General features: G+C 54.2%; 1 protein-coding gene across 3 annotated transcripts in view; it reads right to left on the minus strand.

Moving 5' to 3' along the window:
* ENTREP2 (endosomal transmembrane epsin interactor 2) overlaps nucleotides 1-21,685 on the minus strand; it is a 423,337-nt gene that overhangs the window by 13,521 nt on the left and 388,131 nt on the right. For all 3 annotated transcript variants that reach the window (XM_084765592.1, XM_084765593.1, XM_084765594.1), the window contains 2 exons: nucleotides 13,587-13,747; nucleotides 12,707-12,842 (listed from right to left, as the gene is read on the minus strand). In XM_084765592.1, the coding sequence (XP_084621718.1) occupies nucleotides 12,707-12,842; nucleotides 13,587-13,747 (297 nt within the window). The remainder of the gene's footprint in view (nucleotides 1-12,706; nucleotides 12,843-13,586; nucleotides 13,748-21,685) is intronic.

Here is a 21,685-nt window from a genome sequence, read left to right on the forward strand (position 1 = left end):
TCATTCACTTCTGAGTAGGGTGTTAGGGATTTAATTTGAATCTGATGGCAGAGGCCACCTCACTGCACAAAGCAATGGGGAAAGTGGCCATTTGGTTCTGCAGCACAGCAGAGGCAGTAAAGAGGGTGGAGAGGGAGGGACCGCTGTGGGGAGGGAGGATGTGTGTGGGAGGGAGGATGTCTGTGGGGAGGGAGGATGTCTGTGGGGAGGGAGGATGTCTGTGGGGAGGGAGGATGTCTGTGGGAGGGAGGATGTCTGTGGGAGGGAGGATGTCTGTGGGGAGGGAGGATGTCTGTGGGAGGGAGGATGTCTGTGGGAGGGAGGATGTCTGTGGGGAGGGAGGATGTCTGTGGGAGGGAGGATGTCTGTGGGAGGGAGGATGTCTGTGGGAGGGAGGATGTCTGTGGGGAGGGAGGATGTCTGTGGGAGGGAGGATGTCTGTAGGGAGGATGTCTGTGGGAGGGAGGACGTCTGTAGGGAGGATGTCTGTGGGGAGGGAGGATGTCTGTGGGGAGGGAGGATGTCTGTAGGGAGGATGTCTGTGGGAGGGAGGATGTCTGTAGGGAGGATGTCTGTGGGGAGGGAGGATGTCTGTGGGGAGGGAGGATGTCTGTGGGGAGGGAGGATGTCTGTGGGAGGGAGGATGTCTGTGGGAGGGAGGATGTCTGTGGGAGGGAGGATGTCTGTGGGAGGGAGGATGTCTGTGGGAGGGAGGATGTCTGTGGGAGGGAGGATGTCTGTGGGAGGGAGGATGTCTGTGGGAGGGAGGATGTCTGTAGGGAGGATGTCTGTGGGGAGGGAGGATGTCTGTGGGGAGGGAGGATGTCTGTGGGGAGGGAGGATGTCTGTGGGAGGGAGGATGTCTGTGGGAGGGAGGATGTCTGTGGGGAGGGAGGATGTCTGTGGGAGGGAGGATGTCTGTGGGAGGGAGGATGTCTGTGGGGAGGGAGGATGTCTGTGGGAGGGAGGATGTCTGTGGGAGGGAGGATGTCTGTGGGGAGGGAGGATGTCTGTGGGAGGGAGGATGTCTGTGGGAGGGAGGATGTCTGTGGGGAGGGAGGATGTCTGTGGGAGGGAGGATGTCTGTGGGAGGGAGGATGTCTGTGGGAGGGAGGATGTCTGTGGGGAGGGAGGATGTCTGTGGGAGGGAGGATGTCTGTGGGAGGGAGGATGTCTGTGGGGAGGGAGGATGTCTGTGGGAGGGAGGATGTCTGTGGGAGGGAGGATGTCTGTGGGGAGGGAGCATGTCTGTGGGAGGGAGGATGTCTGTGGGAGGGAGGATGTCTGTAGGGAGGATGTCTGTGGGGAGGGAGGATGTCTGTGGGGAGGGAGGATGTCTGTGGGGAGGGAGGATGTCTGTGGGAGGGAGGATGTCTGTGGGAGGGAGGATGTCTGTGGGGAGGGAGGATGTCTGTGGGAGGGAGGATGTCTGTGGGAGGGAGGATGTCTGTGGGGAGGGAGGATGTCTGTGGGAGGGAGGATGTCTGTGGGAGGGAGGATGTCTGTGGGAGGGAGGATGTCTGTGGGGAGGGAGGATGTCTGTGGGAGGGAGGATGTCTGTAGGGAGGATGTCTGTGGGAGGGAGGACGTCTGTAGGGAGGATGTCTGTGGGGAGGGAGGATGTCTGTGGGGAGGGAGGATGTCTGTAGGGAGGATGTCTGTGGGAGGGAGGATGTCTGTAGGGAGGATGTCTGTGGGGAGGGAGGATGTCTGTGGGGAGGGAGGATGTCTGTGGGGAGGGAGGATGTCTGTGGGAGGGAGGATGTCTGTGGGAGGGAGGATGTCTGTGGGAGGGAGGATGTCTGTGGGAGGGAGGATGTCTGTAGGGAGGATGTCTGTGGGGAGGGAGGATGTCTGTGGGGAGGGAGGATGTCTGTGGGAGGGAGGATGTCTGTGGGGAGGGAGGATGTCTGTGGGAGGGAGGATGTCTGTGGGAGGGAGGATGTCTGTGGGGAGGGAGGATGTCTGTGGGAGGGAGGATGTCTGTAGGGAGGATGTCTGTGGGGAGGGAGGATGTCTGTAGGGAGGATGTCTGTGGGAGGGAGGATGTCTGTAGGGAGGATGTCTGTGGGGAGGGAGGATGTCTGTGGGGAGGGAGGATGTCTGTGGGGAGGGAGGATGTCTGTGGGAGGGAGGATGTCTGTGGGAGGGAGGATGTCTGTGGGAGGGAGGATGTCTGTAGGGAGGATGTCTGTGGGGAGGGAGGATGTCTGTGGGGAGGGAGGATGTCTGTGGGGAGGGAGGATGTCTGTGGGAGGGAGGATGTCTGTGGGGAGGGAGGATGTCTGTGGGGAGGGAGGATGTCTGTGGGAGGGAGGATGTCTGTAGGGAGGATGTCTGTGGGGAGGGAGGATGTCTGTGGGGAGGGAGGATGTCTGTGGGAGGGAGGATGTCTGTAGGGAGGATGTCTGTGGGGAGGGAGGATGTCTGTGGGAGGGAGGATGTCTGTGGGGAGGGAGGACGTCTGTGGGGAGGGAGGATGTCTGTGGGAGGGAGGATGTCTGTGGGAGGGAGGATGTCTGTGGGGAGGGAGGATGTCTGTGGGGAGGGAGGACGTCTGTGGGGAGGGAGGATGTCTGTGGGAGGGAGGATGTCTGTGGGAGGGAGGATGTCTGTGGGAGGGAGGATGTCTGTGGGGAGGGAGGATGTCTGTGAGGAGGGAGGATGTCTGTGGGAGGGAGGATGTCTGTGGGATGGAGGATGTCTGTGGGAGGGAGGATGTCTGTGGGGAGGGAGGATGTCTGTGGGGAGGGAGGATGTCTGTGGGGAGGGAGGATGTCTGTGGGGAGGGAGGATGTCTGTGGGGAGGGAGGATGTCTGTAGGGAGGATGTCTGTGGGAGGGAGGATGTCTGTAGGGAGGATGTCTGTGGGGAGGGAGGATGTCTGTGGGAGGGAGGATGTCTGTGGGGAGGGAGGACGTCTGTGGGGAGGGAGGATGTCTGTGGGAGGGAGGATGTCTGTGGGGAGGGAGGATGTCTGTAGGGAGGATGTCTGTGGGAGGGAGGATGTCTGTGGGGAGGGAGGATGTCTGTGGGGAGGGAGGATGTCTGTGGGGAGGGAGGATGTCTGTAGGGAGGATGTCTGTGGGAGGAAGGATGTCTGTAGGGAGGATGTCTGTGGGAGGAAGGATGTCTGTGGGAGGGAGGATGTCTGTGGGGAGGGAGGATGTCTGTAGGGAGGATGTCTGTGGGAGGGAGGATGTCTGTGGGAGGAAGGATGTCTGTGGGAGGGAGGATGTCTGTGGGAGGGAGGACGTCTGTGGGGAGGGAGGATGTCTGTGAGGAGGGAGGATGTCTGTGGGGAGGGAGGATGTCTGTGAGGAGGGAGGATGTCTGTGGGAGGGAGGATGTCTGTGGGGAGGGAGGATGTCTGTGGGGAGGGAGGATGTCTGTGGGAGGAAGGATGTCTGTGGGAGGGAGGATGTCTGTAGGGAGGATGTCTGTGGGGAGGGAGGATGTCTGTGGGGAGGGAGGATGTCTGTGGGAGGGAGGATGTCTGTAGGGAGGATGTCTGTGGGAGGGAGGATGTCTGTGGGATGGAGGATGTCTGTGGGAGGGAGGATGTCTGTGGAGAGGAGGATGTCTGTGGGAGGGAGGATGTCTGTGGGAGGGAGGATGTCTGTAGGGAGGATGTCTGTGGGGAGGGAGGATGTCTGTGGGGAGGGAGGATGTCTGTGGGAGGGAGGATGTCTGTAGGGAGGATGTCTGTGGGGAGGGAGGATGTCTGTGGGGAGGGAGGATGTCTGTGGGAGGGAGGACGTCTGTGGGGAGGGAGGATGTCTGTGGGAGGGAGGATGTCTGTGGGAGGGAGGATGTCTGTGGGGAGGGAGGATGTCTGTGGGGAGGGAGGATGTCTGTGGGGAGGGAGGATGTCTGTGGGGAGGGAGGATGTCTGTGGGGAGGGAGGATGTCTGTAGGGAGGATGTCTGTGGGAGGAAGGATGTCTGTAGGGAGGATGTCTGTGGGAGGAAGGATGTCTGTGGGAGGGAGGATGTCTGTGGGGAGGGAGGATGTCTGTAGGGAGGATGTCTGTGGGAGGGAGGATGTCTGTGGGAGGAAGGATGTCTGTGGGAGGGAGGATGTCTGTGGGAGGGAGGACGTCTGTGGGGAGGGAGGATGTCTGTGAGGAGGGAGGATGTCTGTGGGGAGGGAGGATGTCTGTGAGGAGGGAGGATGTCTGTGGGAGGGAGGATGTCTGTGGGGAGGGAGGATGTCTGTGAGGAGGGAGGATGTCTGTGGGAGGGAGGATGTCTGTGGGATGGAGGATGTCTGTGGGAGGGAGGATGTCTGTGGGAGGGAGGATGTCTGTGGAGAGGAGGATGTCTGTGGGAGGGAGGATGTCTGTGGGATGGAGGATGTCTGTGGGAGGGAGGATGTCTGTGGGAGGGAGGATGTCTGTGGGGAGGGAGGCTGTCTGTGGGAGGGAGGACGTCTGTGGGGAGGGAGGCTGTCTGTGGGAGGGAGGATGTCTGTGGGAGGGAGGATGTCTGTGGGGAGGGAGCATGTCTGTGGGAGGGAGGATGTCTGTGGGAGGGAGGATGTCTGTGGGAGGGAAGATGTCTGTGGAGAGGGAGCATGTCTGTGGGGAGGGAGCATGTCTGTGGGAGGGAGGATGTCTGTGGGGAGGGAGGATGTCTGTGGGGAGGGAGGATGTCTGTGGGGAGGGAGGATGTCTGTGGAGAGGGAGCATGTCTGTGGGGAGGGAGCATGTCTGTGGGAGGGAGGATGTCTGTGGGGAGGGAGGATGTCTGTGGGGAGGGAGGATGTCTGTGGGGAGGGAGGATGTCTGTGGAGAGGGAGCATGTCTGTGGGGAGGGAGCATGTCTGTGGGGAGGGAGGATGTCTGTGGGAGGGAGGATGTCTGTGGGAGGGAGGACGTCTGTGGGGAGGGAGGCTGTCTGTGGGAGGGAGGATGTCTGTGGGAGGGAGGATGTCTGTGGGGAGGAAGGATGTCTGTGGGAGGGAGGATGTCTGTGGGAGGGAGGATGTCTGTGGGAGGGAGCATGTCTGTGGGAGGGGGATGTCTGTGGGGAGGGAGGATGTCTGTGAGAGGGAGGATGTCTGTGGGGAGGGAGGATGTCTGTGGGAGGGAGCATGTCTGTGGGAGGGGGATGTCTGTGGAGAGGGAGCATGTCTGTGGGGAGGGAGCATGTCTGTGGGGAGGGAGGATGTCTGTGGGAGGGAGGATGTCTGTGGGAGGGAGGACGTCTGTGGGGAGGGAGGCTGTCTGTGGGAGGGAGGATGTCTGTGGGAGGGAGGATGTCTGTGGGGAGGAAGGATGTCTGTGGGAGGGAGGATGTCTGTGGGAGGGAGGATGTCTGTGGGAGGGAGCATGTCTGTGGGAGGGAGGATGTCTGTGGGAGGGAGCATGTCTGTGGGAGGGGGATGTCTGTGGGGAGGGAGGATGTCTGTGAGAGGGAGGATGTCTGTGGGGAGGGAGGATGTCTGTGGGGAGGGAGGATGTCTGTGGGGAGGGAGGATGTCTGTGGGGAGGAAGGATGTCTGTGGGAGGGAGGATGTCTGTGGGAGGGAGCATGTCTGTGGGAGGGAGGATGTCTGTGGGGAGGGAGGATGTCTGTGGGGAGGAAGGATGTCTGTGGGAGGGAGGATGTCTGTGGGAGGGAGCATGTCTGTGGGAGGGAGGATGTCTGTGGGGAGGGAGGATGTCTGTGGGAGGGAGGATGTCTGTGGGGAGGGAGGATGTCTGTGGGGAGGGAGGATGTCTGTGGGGAGGGAGGATGTCTGTGGGGAGGAAGGATGTCTGTGGGAGGGAGGATGTCTGTGGGAGGGAGCATGTCTGTGGGAGGGAGGATGTCTGTGGGGAGGGAGGATGTCTGTGGGGAGGAAGGATGTCTGTGGGAGGGAGGATGTCTGTGGGAGGGAGCATGTCTGTGGGAGGGAGGATGTCTGTGGGAGGGAGCATGTCTGTGGGAGGGAGCATGTCTGTGGGGAGGGAGGATGTCTGTGGGAGGGAGCATGTCTGTGGGAGGGAGGATGTCTGTGGGAGGGAGCATGTCTGTGGGAGGGAGGATGTCTGTGGGGAGGGAGGATGTCTGTGGGGAGGAAGGATGTCTGTGGGGAGGGAGGATGTCTGTGGGAGGGAGGATGTCTGTGGGGAGGGAGGATGTCTGTGGGGAGGGAGGATGTCTGTGGAGAGGGAGGATGTCTGTGGGAGGGAGCATGTCTGTGGGAGGGGGATGTCTGTGGGGAGGGAGGATGTCTGTGAGAGGGAGGATGTCTGTGGGGAGGGAGGATGTCTGTGGGGAGGGAGGATGTCTGTGGAGAGGGAGGATGTCTGTGGGAGGGAGGATGTCTGTGGGAGGGAGCATGTCTGTGGGAGGGGGATGTCTGTGGGGAGGGAGGATGTCTGTGAGAGGGAGGATGTCTGTGGGGAGGGAGGATGTCTGTGGGGAGGGAGGATGTCTGTGGGGAGGGAGGATGTCTGTGGGGAGGGAGGATGTCTGTGGGAGGGAGGATGTCTGTGGGAGGGAGGATGTCTGTGGGGAGGGAGGCTGTCTGTGGGAGGGAGGATGTCTGTGGGAGGGAGGACGTCTGTGGGGAGGGAGGACGTCTGTGGGGAGGGAGGATGTCTGTGGAGAGGGAGCATGTCTGTGGGAGGGAGGATGTCTGTGGGGAGGGAGGACGTCTATGGGGAGGGAGGATGTCTGTGGGAGGGAGGACGTCTGTGGGGAGGGAGGATGTCTGTGAGGAGGGAGGATGTCTGTGGGAGGGAGGATGTCTGTGGGGAGGGATGATGTCTGTGGGGAGGGAGGATGTCTGTGGGGAGGGAGGATGTCTGTGGGGAGGGAGGATGTCTGTGGGGAGGGAGGATGTCTGTGGGAGGGAGGATGTCTGTGGGGAGGGAGGATGTCTGTGGGAGGGAGGATGTCTGTGGGAGGGAGGATGTCTGTGGGGAGGGAGGATGTCTGTGGGGAGGGAGGATGTCTGTGGGAGGGAGGATGTCTGTGGGGAGGGAGGATGTCTGTGGGAGGGAGGATGTCTGTGGGAGGGAGGATGTCTGTGGGAGGGAGGATGTCTGTGGGGAGGGAGGATGTCTGTGGGTAGGGAAGATGTCTGTGGGAGGGAGGATGTCTGTGGGAGGGAGGATGTCTGTGGGGAGGGAGGATGTCTGTGGAGAGGGAGGACTTCTGTCGGGAGGGAGGATGTCTGTGGGGAGGAGGACACCTGTGGTATAGAATCCAAGGTGAGGTTTGAGTTCCTCCATAAAGACTAGTAGCAGGGTCCGTGGAAGTATGAGGCGTGTGAGAGACAAGCTCTCTACATCACTTCCCCAGAGAGGCCCATGAGTGAGACTGTAGCTGTGTTAATGAGAAATGCTGCCATAGTCTTGGGCACGTTCACACTTGCCTCCAGCTGGTGGCACTGTGTGGGGAAGGAGAAGTGTGTCACTGGAGGTGGACTTTGGAGAGTAAGCACCACACTACTTCTAGCTCTCTCTGTCTCCGTGCTCCCAGTTCAAGACAAGAGCTCTGGGCTTGCTACTTCAGCTGCCTTGCCTGCTGCGTCCCTGCCATCCACCGGGAACTGTGTGCCACAGACGCCCTCTTTCTACCAGCTGTCCTGGCCATGAGGTTTTATCAAAGCGGTGGAGAAACAAACTAAGAAAGAGACTGAACCTGGGACCTGCTAGTTCTGAGATGCCACAGGGACCAGTCATCGGAACCCGAGAGATGGACCGGCATTCCGGCAGCTCAGCTGTGGTGAGCCCTGCATGGGGACTCTGCCCCATTTCTGGGATGTGTTCTTCGTCATCTAGTAACAGATTTGTGAAAAGCCACTGTTTGGGGGCAATTATCAGCTGCCATGGAGAATAGGGGTTTTATATACTCAAGGTCATCTTTGAAACACTTCACTTGCCAGTTTTTTAACATTGAGGCCATTTCCTTAGAACATGTAATTTAAAGAGCCCAGAGCTGGTGATACCATGTCTGCCCACATTCCTTCTTGTAACTTCTAGTTATCATGCTAGGCTTCTCTTCCTAGCCATACTTCTACCCAATCTGAATTCCTCAAGTCTCTCTGGGTCATGTCAACCTAAACACTGAATTGTCAAACTCACTTCCACCCTGAGGCTATTTTGCCGACCTCAGGTACCCGAAGCTCTGCAGTAGGCATTGCCCATGCCCACTCTGCCTCTGCATGCTGCGTTCTCCACTGGGGCTACCTTCCTTGTTTTCCATGTGCCTCTGCCCTACCCCAATGGCCAGGTCCCATGTGCCTTGGCCCTACCCCGATGGCCAGGTCCCATGTGCCTTGGCCCTACCCCGATGGCCAGGTCCCATGTGCCTGGGCCCTACCCCGATGGCCAGGTCCCATGTGCCTGGGCCCTACCCCGATGGCCAGGTCCCATGTGCCTGGGCCCTACCCCGATGGCCAGGTCCCATGTGCCTGGGCCCTACCCCGATGGTCAGGTCCCATGTGCCTCGGCACTACCCCGATGGCCAGGTCCCATGTGCCTGGGCCCTACCCCGATGGTCAGGTCCCATGTGCCTCGGCACTACCCCGATGGCCAGGTCCCATGTGCCTGGGCCCTACCCCGATGGTCAGGTCCCATGTGCCTCGGCACTACCCCGATGGTCAGGTCCCATGTGCCTCGGCACTACCCCGATGGTCAGGTACCATGTGCCTCGGCCCTACCCCGATGGTCAGGTCCCATGTGCCTCGGCACTACCCCGATGGTCAGGTACCATGTGCCTCGGCCCTACCCCGATGGTCAGGTACCATGTGCCTCGGCCCTACCCCGATGGCCAGGTCCCATGTGCCTCGGCTCTACCCCGATGGCCAGGTCCCATGTGCCTCGGCCCTACCCCGATGGCCAGGTGCAATCCCCACCTAAGGGCCCCAGAGAAGGTGAACTGAGCCTGTGCTGTCATCACATGAATTGTTCATCCCAGGAGGCGGTAGATTCCTGGTTTTATGCCCTGTGGCTGTGAAGCACAGCTGCAAGTGGCCCTTGGAACAGTAAGTTTGTGTCTAGTCAGGAACGTTGAGTGAGAACGCCACTAGGACCTCGCTGGGGAGCACAGCCTGGAGCTATGGGAGAACACAGCCATACCTAAGCCAGAAGGGTCTGTGTGCTGATCAAGGAAGGGGACAGGTCTGAAAGAGCGTCCTCGGGGAAAGGGCTAAAAACGTCCTCTCAGGTGCACACACGGCCTCTCAGATAGTCTGGAGTTTGAAGAGTTAAGCTCCTTTGGGGCCAGGAGTTCAAGGCCAGCCGGGACAACATAGAATGGCCTTGTATCAGAAAGAAACAAAATCTTCCCAATGGCTGCTATCTCCTTCTTTCCTAGTGTCTGCGTGTTGCCGCTTTACTCATGCAGCTCTGTCTAGTTTGCTTTGCCCTAACCAGTGCTTGTAGGCAATCTGTACCCCCTTTTGTCTTGGGAGGACAAGGAATTAACTCGCCCCCCAACCCGACCCAGGGAAAACGTTCATGCCGTGCGAAGGGGGCAGGTCCTTAGTGTTTAGTCAAGGAAGATGGCCCACCCTGCAGGAGGAGGCAGGTGGCTGGCGCAGCCTTCCCTCTGGGGATGGTAATGGTTTTCACTCACTTCTGGACTCCCAGAGATTTCTGTGGAATTGAAACGTGCTCTGAGGATCAAAGGATATTGGCCTGAAGGCTGCAGGCCCTTAATCACCAGATGTGTTCCTTTCTACACAGGTGGCCCGGAGAGGGACCATAGGACATGTTACATACTTACCTGGCCTGTTCTGCGGAAGACTGGGTTGGTACCAGTGCCTGCAGGCGGCAGGTTTCTGAGCTAATTTAAGCTAACGTGGCACAGCTTTGACCTGCCGTCCTTCTTACCCAAGTTCTCCGAGAGAAATCACGGAGGGAGCATTTTCAGTGGCCTGAGAGAACAGTGTCATATTGATCTCAGAACCATATATTAGCCTGAAGTATAGTGTCTTCTTCGGGGGAAGAGAAAATTGGTGATAAAACATGAATCAATATCCTTCCAGTGTACAGTGTGGGGTGTGGGCACTAAATGTCACCCTCAAAGTCTGAAGCTGCGGCCCACACCTGTACTCAGGGGCCTCGCAAGGCCAGCATGAGGCTCCTGGAAAGAAGATCTCTTGTTGGGAAGCAAAGGCTCTGGTCCCAGCCTTGACACCGTCCGCAGAATCATGATCCGTCCACCCAGCCCTCACAAAGGGAAGCCAAGAAGTGGCTCCCTAGCAGGGAACTAGAATTCTACAATCGCAGCGAGCAGACTTGTTGAGAAGTGGGGCCTGGTAGTCTCCTGCGCAAGGCAGCATTAGAATCACAAGCTACTGCAGCCGTGGCTCCTAGGTTCCTACTTCCCAGGATGGCCCCGCCCATTCGCATCCTGTCATCAGCCTCTTAATATCCTAGGGTGTGCCATCCGTGGAGGACCTCACTCTGGCCCCACTGTAGCCTCTTGGGCTCTGCTGTGTGGGCTTGGTTTCCACACGTTTTCCCACATTTTTCTCTGAGACCCATCAAGTTCTCGTCTCTCCACCACACACCTCTGCCACGGAGATTGACCCTAGTTCTCAAAGTGAGCCCCAACAGCAGTAGGAGTGAGGGGTGCCAATTCCTCACTCACCCTCCTTCCCTACCCACCCACTGACTTGGAACTCCTGGGAGTGGCCCCAGCATTGGGATTTGATTGACAAGGTCTGGATGGACTCGGGTACCCACTGGCATCTACAACCCATGGCACACTTCTTCACAGCACCAAATCTGAGATTCGGATCCTCTCTGGATGCCCAAACACAAGTTTGGAGCCTCTAAGAGCTAAAGCCTGCCAACACAGTCAACATTTTCACTGCTATTTTTTTTTTCTTAAACCATAAACAGAAAGATCAACCTCACTGCTAAGCCAGAGAGGTTCCTGGGTAGCTTAGAACGTCTAGGAAATGGCTGTTGAAGCTGAGAGACTTGCAGGGCCTCGCTTTCCCTGGCCATTAAGCACCCTTTTCTCTCAGGCAGTTTCTACAGTGACTTTTTTTTTTTTTTTTTACCATGCACATAACAAGAAGCCTAGATCCCAGGTCTGGAACTGCCACCTGCAACCACTGAGCCACTCAGGGCATTTGGGAGCTGGAATGGACACAAAGGCACCGCTCAAGGGTCTTCTGGTTGTGTCAGGGCACATGACATTCACCAAGCTGGCCCAATACTGACAGCGAACTCCTGGGATACATGTTTCTTTTTCTTGTGATGCCAACACCCTGATTGCACCCATGCTTTCCACAGATCCCAGAGCGCATGTACCTTGCCGCCTCTCCCTGGCCCCTGACTCAGCCTACAGAAAGTGACCCACCCTTGTAGCTGTGATTATCTTTGAGGCTTGTGAGGTCCAGCCAGTACAGTAGATGGACAGCACTCTATCCACAAAGTGCCTTCAGGGGACCCATCTCCTCTCAGTGGCTGAGAGAGATGAACACTCAGTCATGTTGACTCTCCTCCACCCCTGCAGGTCCTTGGGATGCCCAAGATGCGGGATGAGAGCTTGAGGTGATGGCAAAGAGGCTGAGCCTTGTGCTAGGGCTGTCATCCAGGGGCTAGCAGGGCCAAGGAGGACAGAGTTTGGACATACCTGGGATGCCCTTACATCCCACATGTCATAGTGTTATCCAACTCTGTGGCTTGTGCTTGGGGCTAGCTCTAGCACCTGCCACCTGTGTACCTGAGGGTGTCCCCGCCTCTGCCTCAGTCCCTACAGTTCCACTTAAGACCTCCCGGCCCTATGACCTCACCTTTCTGCCTGACTAGAGATTTCACACTCAATAAAGACAACAGCAATAATGGCCAAGATAAAAATGCTACAAATTAGCTGGGCGTGGTGGCACACGCCTTTAATCCCAGCACTTGGGAAGTAGAGGCAGGTGGATTGCAGTGAATTCGACGCCAACCTGCTCTACAAAATGAGTCTAGGACAGCCAAGACTACACAGAGAGACTCTGTCTCAAAAAACCAAACCAACCAACCAAACAAACAAACAGCTACAAATTGGGCCCAGAGACCTCTTCTGAATTCAGCATTTACCATATTCCCAGTCTTACATTCAATCAGCACCATTCCTTTCCATCCTATGCACTTGATGCTTATGTGATTTCTTTTTTTCCTCATCATTTTTCAGATGAGGAAACCAAGGCTTTACAGACTGTTAGTGGTTGGGGACCAGAAAGCAGTGGGAGGCCCTGGCATGAAGGGCTCAGAGAAAGTCCTAGATGCCTGGCAGTAGAGGCACATCCCTGGCCTCGGGCTGACTGGCCTCTTACCACTCCTATGCCTGTAGCAATGGCTAGGACAGGCCTTGGTCCCCTGAGTCCTCAGTCCACAAGCCCCGCCCCTCCTGCTCTGGTCATAGGTTAGAAGCTGTCCCAGGTCCTTCTGTGCCTTCCCCAGACTCCCTGGGCAGCATGGACCTCAGACACATCTGCGTTGGGCTGTGTGTCCGGCTGCAGGATTAAGTTGAGTAGCTAAAAGGGCAACTTTATATCTTGATTCTAGGCTGAAGCTGGAACCAGCATCCTACAGTCTATGTGAGGCCCGCCCTCACATGTATGCTGCACATCAAGGCTTCATCCCAAGGCAGTCAGTCACTGGTGTCCCTGACACAGTCAGCGCTGTCTGAGAGAAGAGCTTCTTAAGGGCAGGCCAGGGAACGAGGCATGCAGAAGAACTGGCCTTGTCAGGGCTGGGCCTCACCTGGCTGGCAGGGGTCTGACCCACCACGGCCTCATATGGTGGGGGCAGCTCAGCAGGGTACAGCATGCCAGGGCTGTTGATGGCGACATCGTACAAGGTGGTGAACGGAGAGGAAGCGAAGTCCAGGTGGAGGCCCCTAGAAAACAGAACAGTCCATTACACGATCACCCGTGAGGATGACATTTCTCTCTGTCTAACCCTTGTCATGTTGAGGAGGACAAGCCTGAGTCCCTGGGCAGGTTTAACTCTTGTCTATCTTCTGGAAAGACATCCGGATTTTTATTACGCACTTCAGCTCTGCCTATCACAATTAAAATAATGATAAAGCTAATGAAATGTCTAATTAATGTCCCACGCTCTGTGATGACTGTCACTCACGGGTAAGAACACGACAGAATTCACTGTTGGCCTGTGCTGTCGTTTAGGCGACACTGCAAAGGCGCCACCAGAACTCTTCTGTTCAAGCCAGGCCTTGTGATGCCTGCCTGTAATTCTAATATTTGGGACACTGAGACGAGGCAAGAGACAAGACTTAACAATGTTAAGGCCAAAGATCAAAGCTGCCCTGGGCTGTACAGTGGGGCCCTGTCTCTTACAACAACAAAATGAAAACAAAACAAAGCAAAGCCATCATTGCTGCCAAAACCTCAACAGGGGGCGGGGAAAAAAAAAAAGAAAGAAAGAAAAGACATCTTACTGTTGCTGTATTTCTAGGCCACAGCTCCTTTCTCCATTTCCTGTCCTTCCACACTGGCTCTTACACTGTCCCACTCCACACCTCTCTCTCCCCAGCCAGTGCAACTTCCTCCTCCCAAAGATGCTTCCTGTCTGTGGCTTCTCAGGAATCATGGGACACGAGACGTTGAGAGGAAGACTGTACCTGTGGGCCTCCGCTGTGGGTGTACAGGTGTATTCTGGAGGGTAGTAGGGTGGAGGCGGGAGGGGGGCAATGAATTCATCAAAGTCCAGGGTCTGGTGGAGGATGGTCCCGTGGGGAGTCATGCAGGCGCCATTGGCAGAGTGAGACCTCTGTGGGAAGAACTGGAAAGCGCAGAGAACCAGCGTTATCCCGGATCTTGTATGGCTGGCGGCTCACGGAGCTGACTGAACGCACTTCACTTTTCCCTGGTAAAAATGCCTAGTTCAACCTGCCAAGCCACGAGCACTGAACACATATTTCACAGAGGATCCCAGAGAGGCCCACCTTGGAAGCCTCCCTCTGCTCGGCTTCCTACACTGCTGTGCAGGATGCCTTTGATTTTGGCGGGGGGGGGGGGGGGAGGTTAAAAACTGCTGCCTGGGAAGTTTCTAACACAGTTCTTACTGGGGGATCGCCCCCACCCCCCCGCCCTGTTTAATGCTTACACACTGCAGTTAACGGATGCTTGCCATGCATGCATCAAAACAGCACTTTATGAGGAAAGGCTAGACTCTCAGCAGGCTCAGTCAGCTGGTTCCTGTCATGAAGTACACTTGGCACGTGCTCCCCACACAAGGCCTTTCCCGGAGCCCTGAAAAGTATTCCAGACCTGCACTGCGTGCCCAGGATGGTTCACACAACTCCTTACAGCCTTCTATAGGCCCTTTGCATACTAGTATCCAGGAGATCCACACACTTTGTAGGACATTGCCCCGAGGGTGAAGAATGTTCACCATGAGCTCCAGAATATTCTATGGGGCTCTCGTGCACACTGGATACTTCTTTTAAAAAAATATCACAGAGAACGCACGCTTTAATAAAACAAATGCTGCCTACCTGGATCTCTGTGCCTGAAGTATTGACTAATACTTGTTTCTCTTTGCACCCCACGGTCACTCCTACCAGTGGGGTCACCTGTTCCACAGAAACGCCTGGGACACTGTTTCATCTACTAGGGCTCTGAGCCTTCCCGTAGCATGTCAGTGATGTAAGAGGAAAGAAAGAAACACCAAGAATCACTTGTACACAGCGAAGCACAACAGCTTCCTTAGCAAATACAGTCCTCCAACCCATGTGGAGACAGGGGCAGGTCTCCGTTCGTGAAGCAGATGAAATGGAAGCAGGCCTTCAAGGACTGGTCGGGTGGCAAAGGCTGGGGCCATAGGAGAGCAGTCAGGCTCCAAAACAGGTGACCGGTGAACAACTTGTTTCAGAAGTACAAAAAAAAAAAAAAAGGGATCCGAGTCAAGTCTTAATTCTGGGGATATGCAGGAGCCAGTGACGATGTTGGGGCTTTTGGTGGGGAGCACCCTGTGGTGGCAGGGTTAAAGTGGGCTGGTGCAGATAGGGGCCAGGCCGCTGGAGAATTTCTGTACGAGCAAGGGTGAGTCCGGGCTTCAAAATATGGTCAAATGCCGTGAAATCAGCATGCCCTGGGTCGATGGCTACATCTGAGCGGGGGACACATCGGATTAAAAATGGCCCCCACCAGCATTCCTAACACATAGCACATTGCCTGGTCTTCCAGCTAATCGGACCCATTGCTGTTTCTTTAGTTGTTGGAAATCGGGGGGGGGGGGGGGGGGAATTGGTGGCTGTGACTATGTTGGATGTGCACTGCCATCCTCTGCCTCAGAAGCTAGGCGGCAAGGGGAGGGCAAGTGTTCTTGAGGTCTAATAAGGAACTATTATTTTGAGCTAGTCTCTGTCATAAATGAAAGAAATCAACAATAGTAGACTCAAGCAAAACTAATGAGATACAAAGGCACCCAACACCAGAGGCCTGACAAAGGCTAAAAGGCAGTGAATGACTTTGCCTTTCCTGGGCTGTGCTGGCCCCACCCCTATAGAAACGTCCAGAGTCTTGGCAAATGGAGCCTTTTCCTAGGCTTGTCACCCTCCCTGGCAAGAAGTCTGCCAGTCTCACGCAATGCTCTCCTTTCCACCAACAGTGTGTGTCCAGTTCAAGGTCACCAGCTTTGTCTTCTGCTCTGAGATGCTGTGGCTGGAAGCTGGTCAACTACAGCCCCCTGGCCAATCAGCTCCATTGAGGTCCTACCCATAGGGGGTGCTAGAGAGTCTAACAGGCTGCCTCAGGACCAGAATTCCAGCAGTCTCTTCCCTTCCCCACTGTTTCTCAACTCTAAGTGGGGTAGTTGTGTCCCAGGAAAACTCAGCACCTCCCTGTGTTCCTTGACCCTCATAAATCTGAATAACCAACTGTCAGAAACACCACAGGTGGCTACTGTCCCCTACTGTGGTCGTTTGCAAAAGAATGGCCCCATGTAAATTTAAATACTTAGGTGGAACTGTTTGGGAAGGATCAGGAGGCGTGGCCTTCCTGGATTAAGTATGCCAATTGGGACAGGCTTTGAGGTTTCAAAAGACTCCTCCCATTTCTGGTTACCTCTCTCTGCCTCCTGCTTGTGGTTTGAGATGTGAGCTCTAGTTTCAACTGTTTCGGACACCATATCTTCACTCTACTGTCCAGTACTCTGATCCTCTGGAACTGTAAGGCCAGCAGGATGCTCTCTTTCTCCTCTATAAGTTGCCGTGGTCATGGTGCTTCAGTCACGGCAACAGAAAAGTAATGAGTGCACTGACTGTGAGGCTGCCTGCATTTTATCCCCTGCTCTTTGTTAAATGGGGCACAGCACACACTCAGCCAACATGGGCTGATGGATGGATGGATGGATGGGCACCTCTCTGCTGTGATGCCCTTGCTCTCCTGCCCCCGCAGAAGCATCTAACAGAGCAGCTCAGGAGCAAGCCGCCTCGGCTCTGCTTCTAGAATGCATCTCCATCTTGTGCAGGAGCTATTTTTAAACCCAGCCCAGATGAGCTCATGCTGTCGGAAAAGTCTTTTTACCATCAAGGCTCTGCACGCTGCATCTCAGTCGGTTTCCAGCTTCCTCCCAGCCAGTGCCAAACACCCCTCTGCTCTGAGCAGGGTCTGCTCAGCCACCCTTTACACCATACAAGCTTAGTTTCCTCTTCCTAGCAACTTAGCTCCTTTTCACCTGGCAACGCGCTAGGCCTGTCAGGACCATGCAGAATGTCCATGACTAGAAGGCCTGTCGGCTAGCCCACAGCCTCCTCCCATCCCCCTACCCCCCATCTCAGGCTCCCTGCTCTGGGGGCCTCATTTCTACACCTCCATGGTCAGGTATAAAGCATGATTCCACATCTCCTCAAGAGAATAGGAAACGAGTTCTGAGCCATCTCTTCTGTCCTGGCTGGGTCTGTCTAAACCACATGAAGACACCAGCACACCGAGGTATGGGGACTGGCTGAAGTGCTCACACGTCCACCCAGGGTTTGTCACTCAGACAGTAGCAGTGTGCACCTGAGACCTTATGCCCTGACCTGACTGTTATGGGAGAGGGGGCTTCTTCCAAGAACAAGCATGTTCACTAAAAGCTGCAGTTCCTGGGCCCTGGGCAGTTTCCCACATCTTACAACATGGAGTGACCGAAATATGGCTCAGCTCACACAATCTACCTTCTACTGTGTGGAGGAGACCCTGAGGAGGTTAATAGGCCTCACACTATCAGTCAGAGTCTGATCCGCAGACACTGAGGCCCATGTGACTTGGGGCACCTTACTGACCTATCAGTGTCACAGCCCCCTTTTCCTGGCGCCACCAGGATTATAACATGAAATGTCATCCTGTCATAGACCCATTCACCAGTGTCAGAAGGCTCAAATGAGAGCCTCTGCCACAGTTATTAGCTCTCCTGTTCCATGTCTGACCTGCTGTCCAGAAAGGGGTGAAGGGCAAGGTTGGACAGGAAAAGTCTGGGTGTCTTGTGGTGGGATATGCCTGGAGCCTGCCCAGCACTGCCTTCCCTGCCCCTGCTCCCCCCACCCCAGGCATACAAGCTATCCCCAGCTTTCCTTCAGCACCCTGGCTTTTTGGGTGACTGATGAACTCCTGGGGTGGTAGGTTATGACCTTGAATGTCCCACACGCCTTCCAGCTCCGTGCTCACAGGAGCATGTGCAAAGTGCACACCCGCCTGCACTTTCTAAGGGGTTCTACTTAATGACGCAAGTGGGCAGAGGTGAGGCTTGTGACAAGCAAAGCCGTGTAACAGCTGAGGATGTTCCTGAGTTTAAGGTGGCGATGAGGGAAATGGGGAAGACAACGAGATGACATTTAAAAACACAACTAGAAACGACACTGAGTCACTTAGGAGGTAAAGCACCATCTCTACGGAGCGGTGCCAAGAAATGGAATTGTATCACCGAGCAGTTGCTATTTCTGCACGTGTTAGAGTCGCTGGGCTTTAGCAGCCCTGACAAAAGGAATAACACTTGCCATCTCATGCGCGCGCGTGCGATGCTAGCTCCAACTGCTGCTAATTATCCCCAACATGGACGCATTCAAATGATAAGGAGGATGTGGGTACTTAGGATTCTACAGTCCTAACAGTGCTGCTGAGCTCCTGGGTGTGGTAATGGCCTTGAGTTGCCTACATCCATGAGCAAACTACAGAGGTGCCTGGTGGCTCATAAAATCAACTACAGAGGCCACAGGGCAAACAGATGAGTGTGTAGCTCCACGGCACATATTTGGCACTCAACCTAGTACCCTTGTGTGGAGAGATGGTTAGGAAGGTGATTAAATATGGCAGTAGGAGCTGGGCACAGGCTTCAGGAGTACCCCCACCGTTCTCTCTGAAAACAGCTTTTAGTGTTGGTTATAGGAGTGGGCAAAAGGGAGCTACCTACAAGCTCACAGGGTCTGCTATTCCATAGCACTCTCATCACGAATTAGTAGCTCTTAGAAGAGCTGGGGCTGTGGTGTGATACTTGCCGAACATGTACAAGACCTGGGGGTCTGATCTCTAGTACCACACAGACACACAGATATAAGCAAGCATGCATGCGTGCATATATACACATACATACATACATACATACATACATACATACATATAAACATACACACAGATACACACATACATAGACACACACAGACACAGACACACATAGAGACACACACAGATATATACACAGACTCTCCCAGACACACAGACACAGATATACATAGACACAGACACATACACAAACATACAACACAGACCCCCCCCAACACAGACATACTCACACATAGACACACATACTTAGATCATACCTCTTAATTTAAGAATCTTAAGTGAAAATAACAGAAGAACGATTGGCAAGTAACATGAGACACCACTGAGTTCAACAAATGAAAAATCCAGCCAGAATTGAAATGTCAACCCAAGGGAAGATAATACTGGGATTGTGTTGAGTGGCACATGGCAGAACTGCCACACAGATTTAATACGATCCCAGTGTGCTTACTTCTCAGAAGTTGACAAACTGACTCTGGAATTCACAGGGAAATACAGGGGGCCAGAGTTTTTTACAACCAGCTGGAGAATATATGAAGCTGAGGATTCTCTTCGAAGCTCCTATAACATCACGGTGACCAAGCCTCTGTGGAATGGCCATCACGGTAGACTGATGAAATAGAACTGAGGGCCACCAGATAAGTCCACACACTATGGTCAATTGGCTGCCACCCATGACACTAGCCAACGCAGGGGTTTATATTTGCATGTCAGCAAATGGCGCTAGGAACCACACAAAACTAGACCTCCACACAATGTACATGCCAATCAACTCAAGATGATCTTAAACACTGACTAAGACCACAAAACTCTCAGATGGAATAATTTCCCTTTCTTCGATTAGGCAATAGGAAGACAGGATACCAAAAACAAAAGTCAGAACGGAAAAAAGAGACACACAAGGGGGGTGGGGTGGGGGGGAGCGCTCATTCAAACTAAAATGTGGTGGTTTAAAAGATGCCACTAAGTGTAAAGTTAATCACCTGGACAGGAGAACTTACTCGCCCACTGAGCATCTGAAGAGAGATGCGTACTCAGAGTACACAAAGAATGCTACGGCTCAGCAATAAGAGACAACTAAGTTTTAAAAACGGGCAAAGTCGGGTCCATTTCTCTACAGAAGATCTATAAGTAGCCATTAAACGCACCGAAAGAGGAGCAACATCATTAATCACTGGAAAAGTGCAAATCTAAACTGCAACGGAATACTGCCTCACATCCTCTAGGCTGGGGGGCGAAGGGTGGGGACAGGAGGAAAGGCCGTTATTTATAAGCATGAGCAGAAGCACTTAGATATAATGGATGAGCGGAAGGACTCGCTGCAGAGCTTTAGCATCTGTCTCCTCCATGGGCAGGTGAGGAAGGTCAGTAACGTTTCCTTATGCACTGCTATAGAATTTAGCTTCTTCCAGTGATCATGTAGTGTTCCTTTACTTAAATAGCCGAATGCAATGAAATACGAAGAAGCCTGAAAAGACATTTCAAGGCATCCCCCTAAACATCCTGGTTCCACCTGACTGGGTGTGTCCATAAGAACTTGGGCCAGGCCACTTCTTGTAGGGTGCAGCCACGACAGCCAGCCTGGGCCAGCCACACTCCATATGGCCACCCTGTTTTCCAAAAACCCAACTCTTTTTATTATAGGACCCATCCTCTCCGTAGTTCTAGTAGGAGAGAAAGGCTCAAATATCTAATGGCCTTTAGTGTAAAAGAACAAAGGCCAGCAGGTAGTGACGTGACTACAGGTTTATAAGCTGGTCTCGCAGGCACCATGGCTATAACCAGCTCTTCCCTCTGTTGTCCCGTGATGCTTGGGCACATATAACTCAGGCTGACTAGGAGACCAGAGCCCTGCCTGTCCCAAAATACATGGCCATACAAGGCCTCACCAGCAGGCAGCTCAACTATTCCTATTTCTAAGCCTATTTCTAAGGAGGTGGCAGATTGCTGTGCCTTGGGGGGTGTGATTAGTCCTCCACTGTCCCTGTGTGGGAGCCTTTGTCCTCAGCATGGTGCTTCTGGGAGGTCTTTCTAGGAGTCTACCCTAGGGCATTTTGTTATTACAGAAGGCTACGACACAGCCTTTGTACTTACTGTCATAGTTTGTTTGTTTACAGTGTTCCACAGTTAACAAAGTATGGCAAATCAGTATTTTACTTGAAGTCATAGATGTGACAGACACGGGAGTGGGTGAGCCGGCCCTGCCCTGAGGACATGGGAGCAAGAGACCAGGCCCTGCCCTGAGGACAAGGGAGCCGGCCCTGATCCAGGGCTCTGAGTGGACCTCACCCCAACATCTACCCTAGGTATGACCTGCTGGAACACATGAAGGGGCTGGACCTGCAGATTCAAAGATTAAGAATCTCCTTGGCACACAGCAACAACGGGAAATCCCACAGCAGTCCCAGTGAGGATCCAGTAACGATAGTGTAGGCCTCAAACCAGAACCATGACTCGTAGCAATGAACATTTGAAAGTAAACATACGTGGACAAAAGACTATACTGCGTGATACACTACAGCTTCTATGACAAGATTTTTTTGTTTGTCTGTTTTTTTTTACTGGGAGGAGGGGAGGGATTTTGGTGCATGACATGTAAAATCATAGACATTCAATAAAAGTGAATGGGAAAAAAATGAATATAAAGCTGGGGGCATAGCAAAGTGGTAGAGATGATTCCTAGCCTGTGCAAGGCTCCATCCCCTGCACTGCAAACAAAAATACCAGAGAAGAATCAGCAGAGGTCAGCAGGTTGTCCTGTGAAACCCATTTCATGTGCGAGGAAACCAATGGATGAGTAGGTTTGGTGAGGTGCTCAGAGTCGCCACATATGAGGAGCAATGGGGCTCAGATGCAGACGAACTGGGCACAGGACCCCAGGTCTATTCTGTTGCACATGGCCACCAGTAGGGACAATGCATACTTTGGTTTAATTCTAAATGCTTACACAGCTAGAATACAGCGTACTCTTACTTAGCTGGCAGTGTTTAGTTTTAGTGTTTAGAAGCAGGGGATGCATATCACTCTCTTCTGCAGCCTCCGGTTCTGTTAGTTTGGTTGAATTGGTGTGATATTTACAGATCAATAGCAAAATCTACAGAGATGGGTAGAACCTTCTGGTATTTAACCTTTCCTTTATACAGCGTGCTGGAGAAAATTGCCAACACAAGGCCTCGAT

This window comes from Acomys minous (assembly GCF_964271855.1).
Source record: "Acomys minous genome assembly, chromosome: 2".
Classification (NCBI taxonomy): Eukaryota; Metazoa; Chordata; class Mammalia; order Rodentia; family Muridae; genus Acomys; species Acomys minous.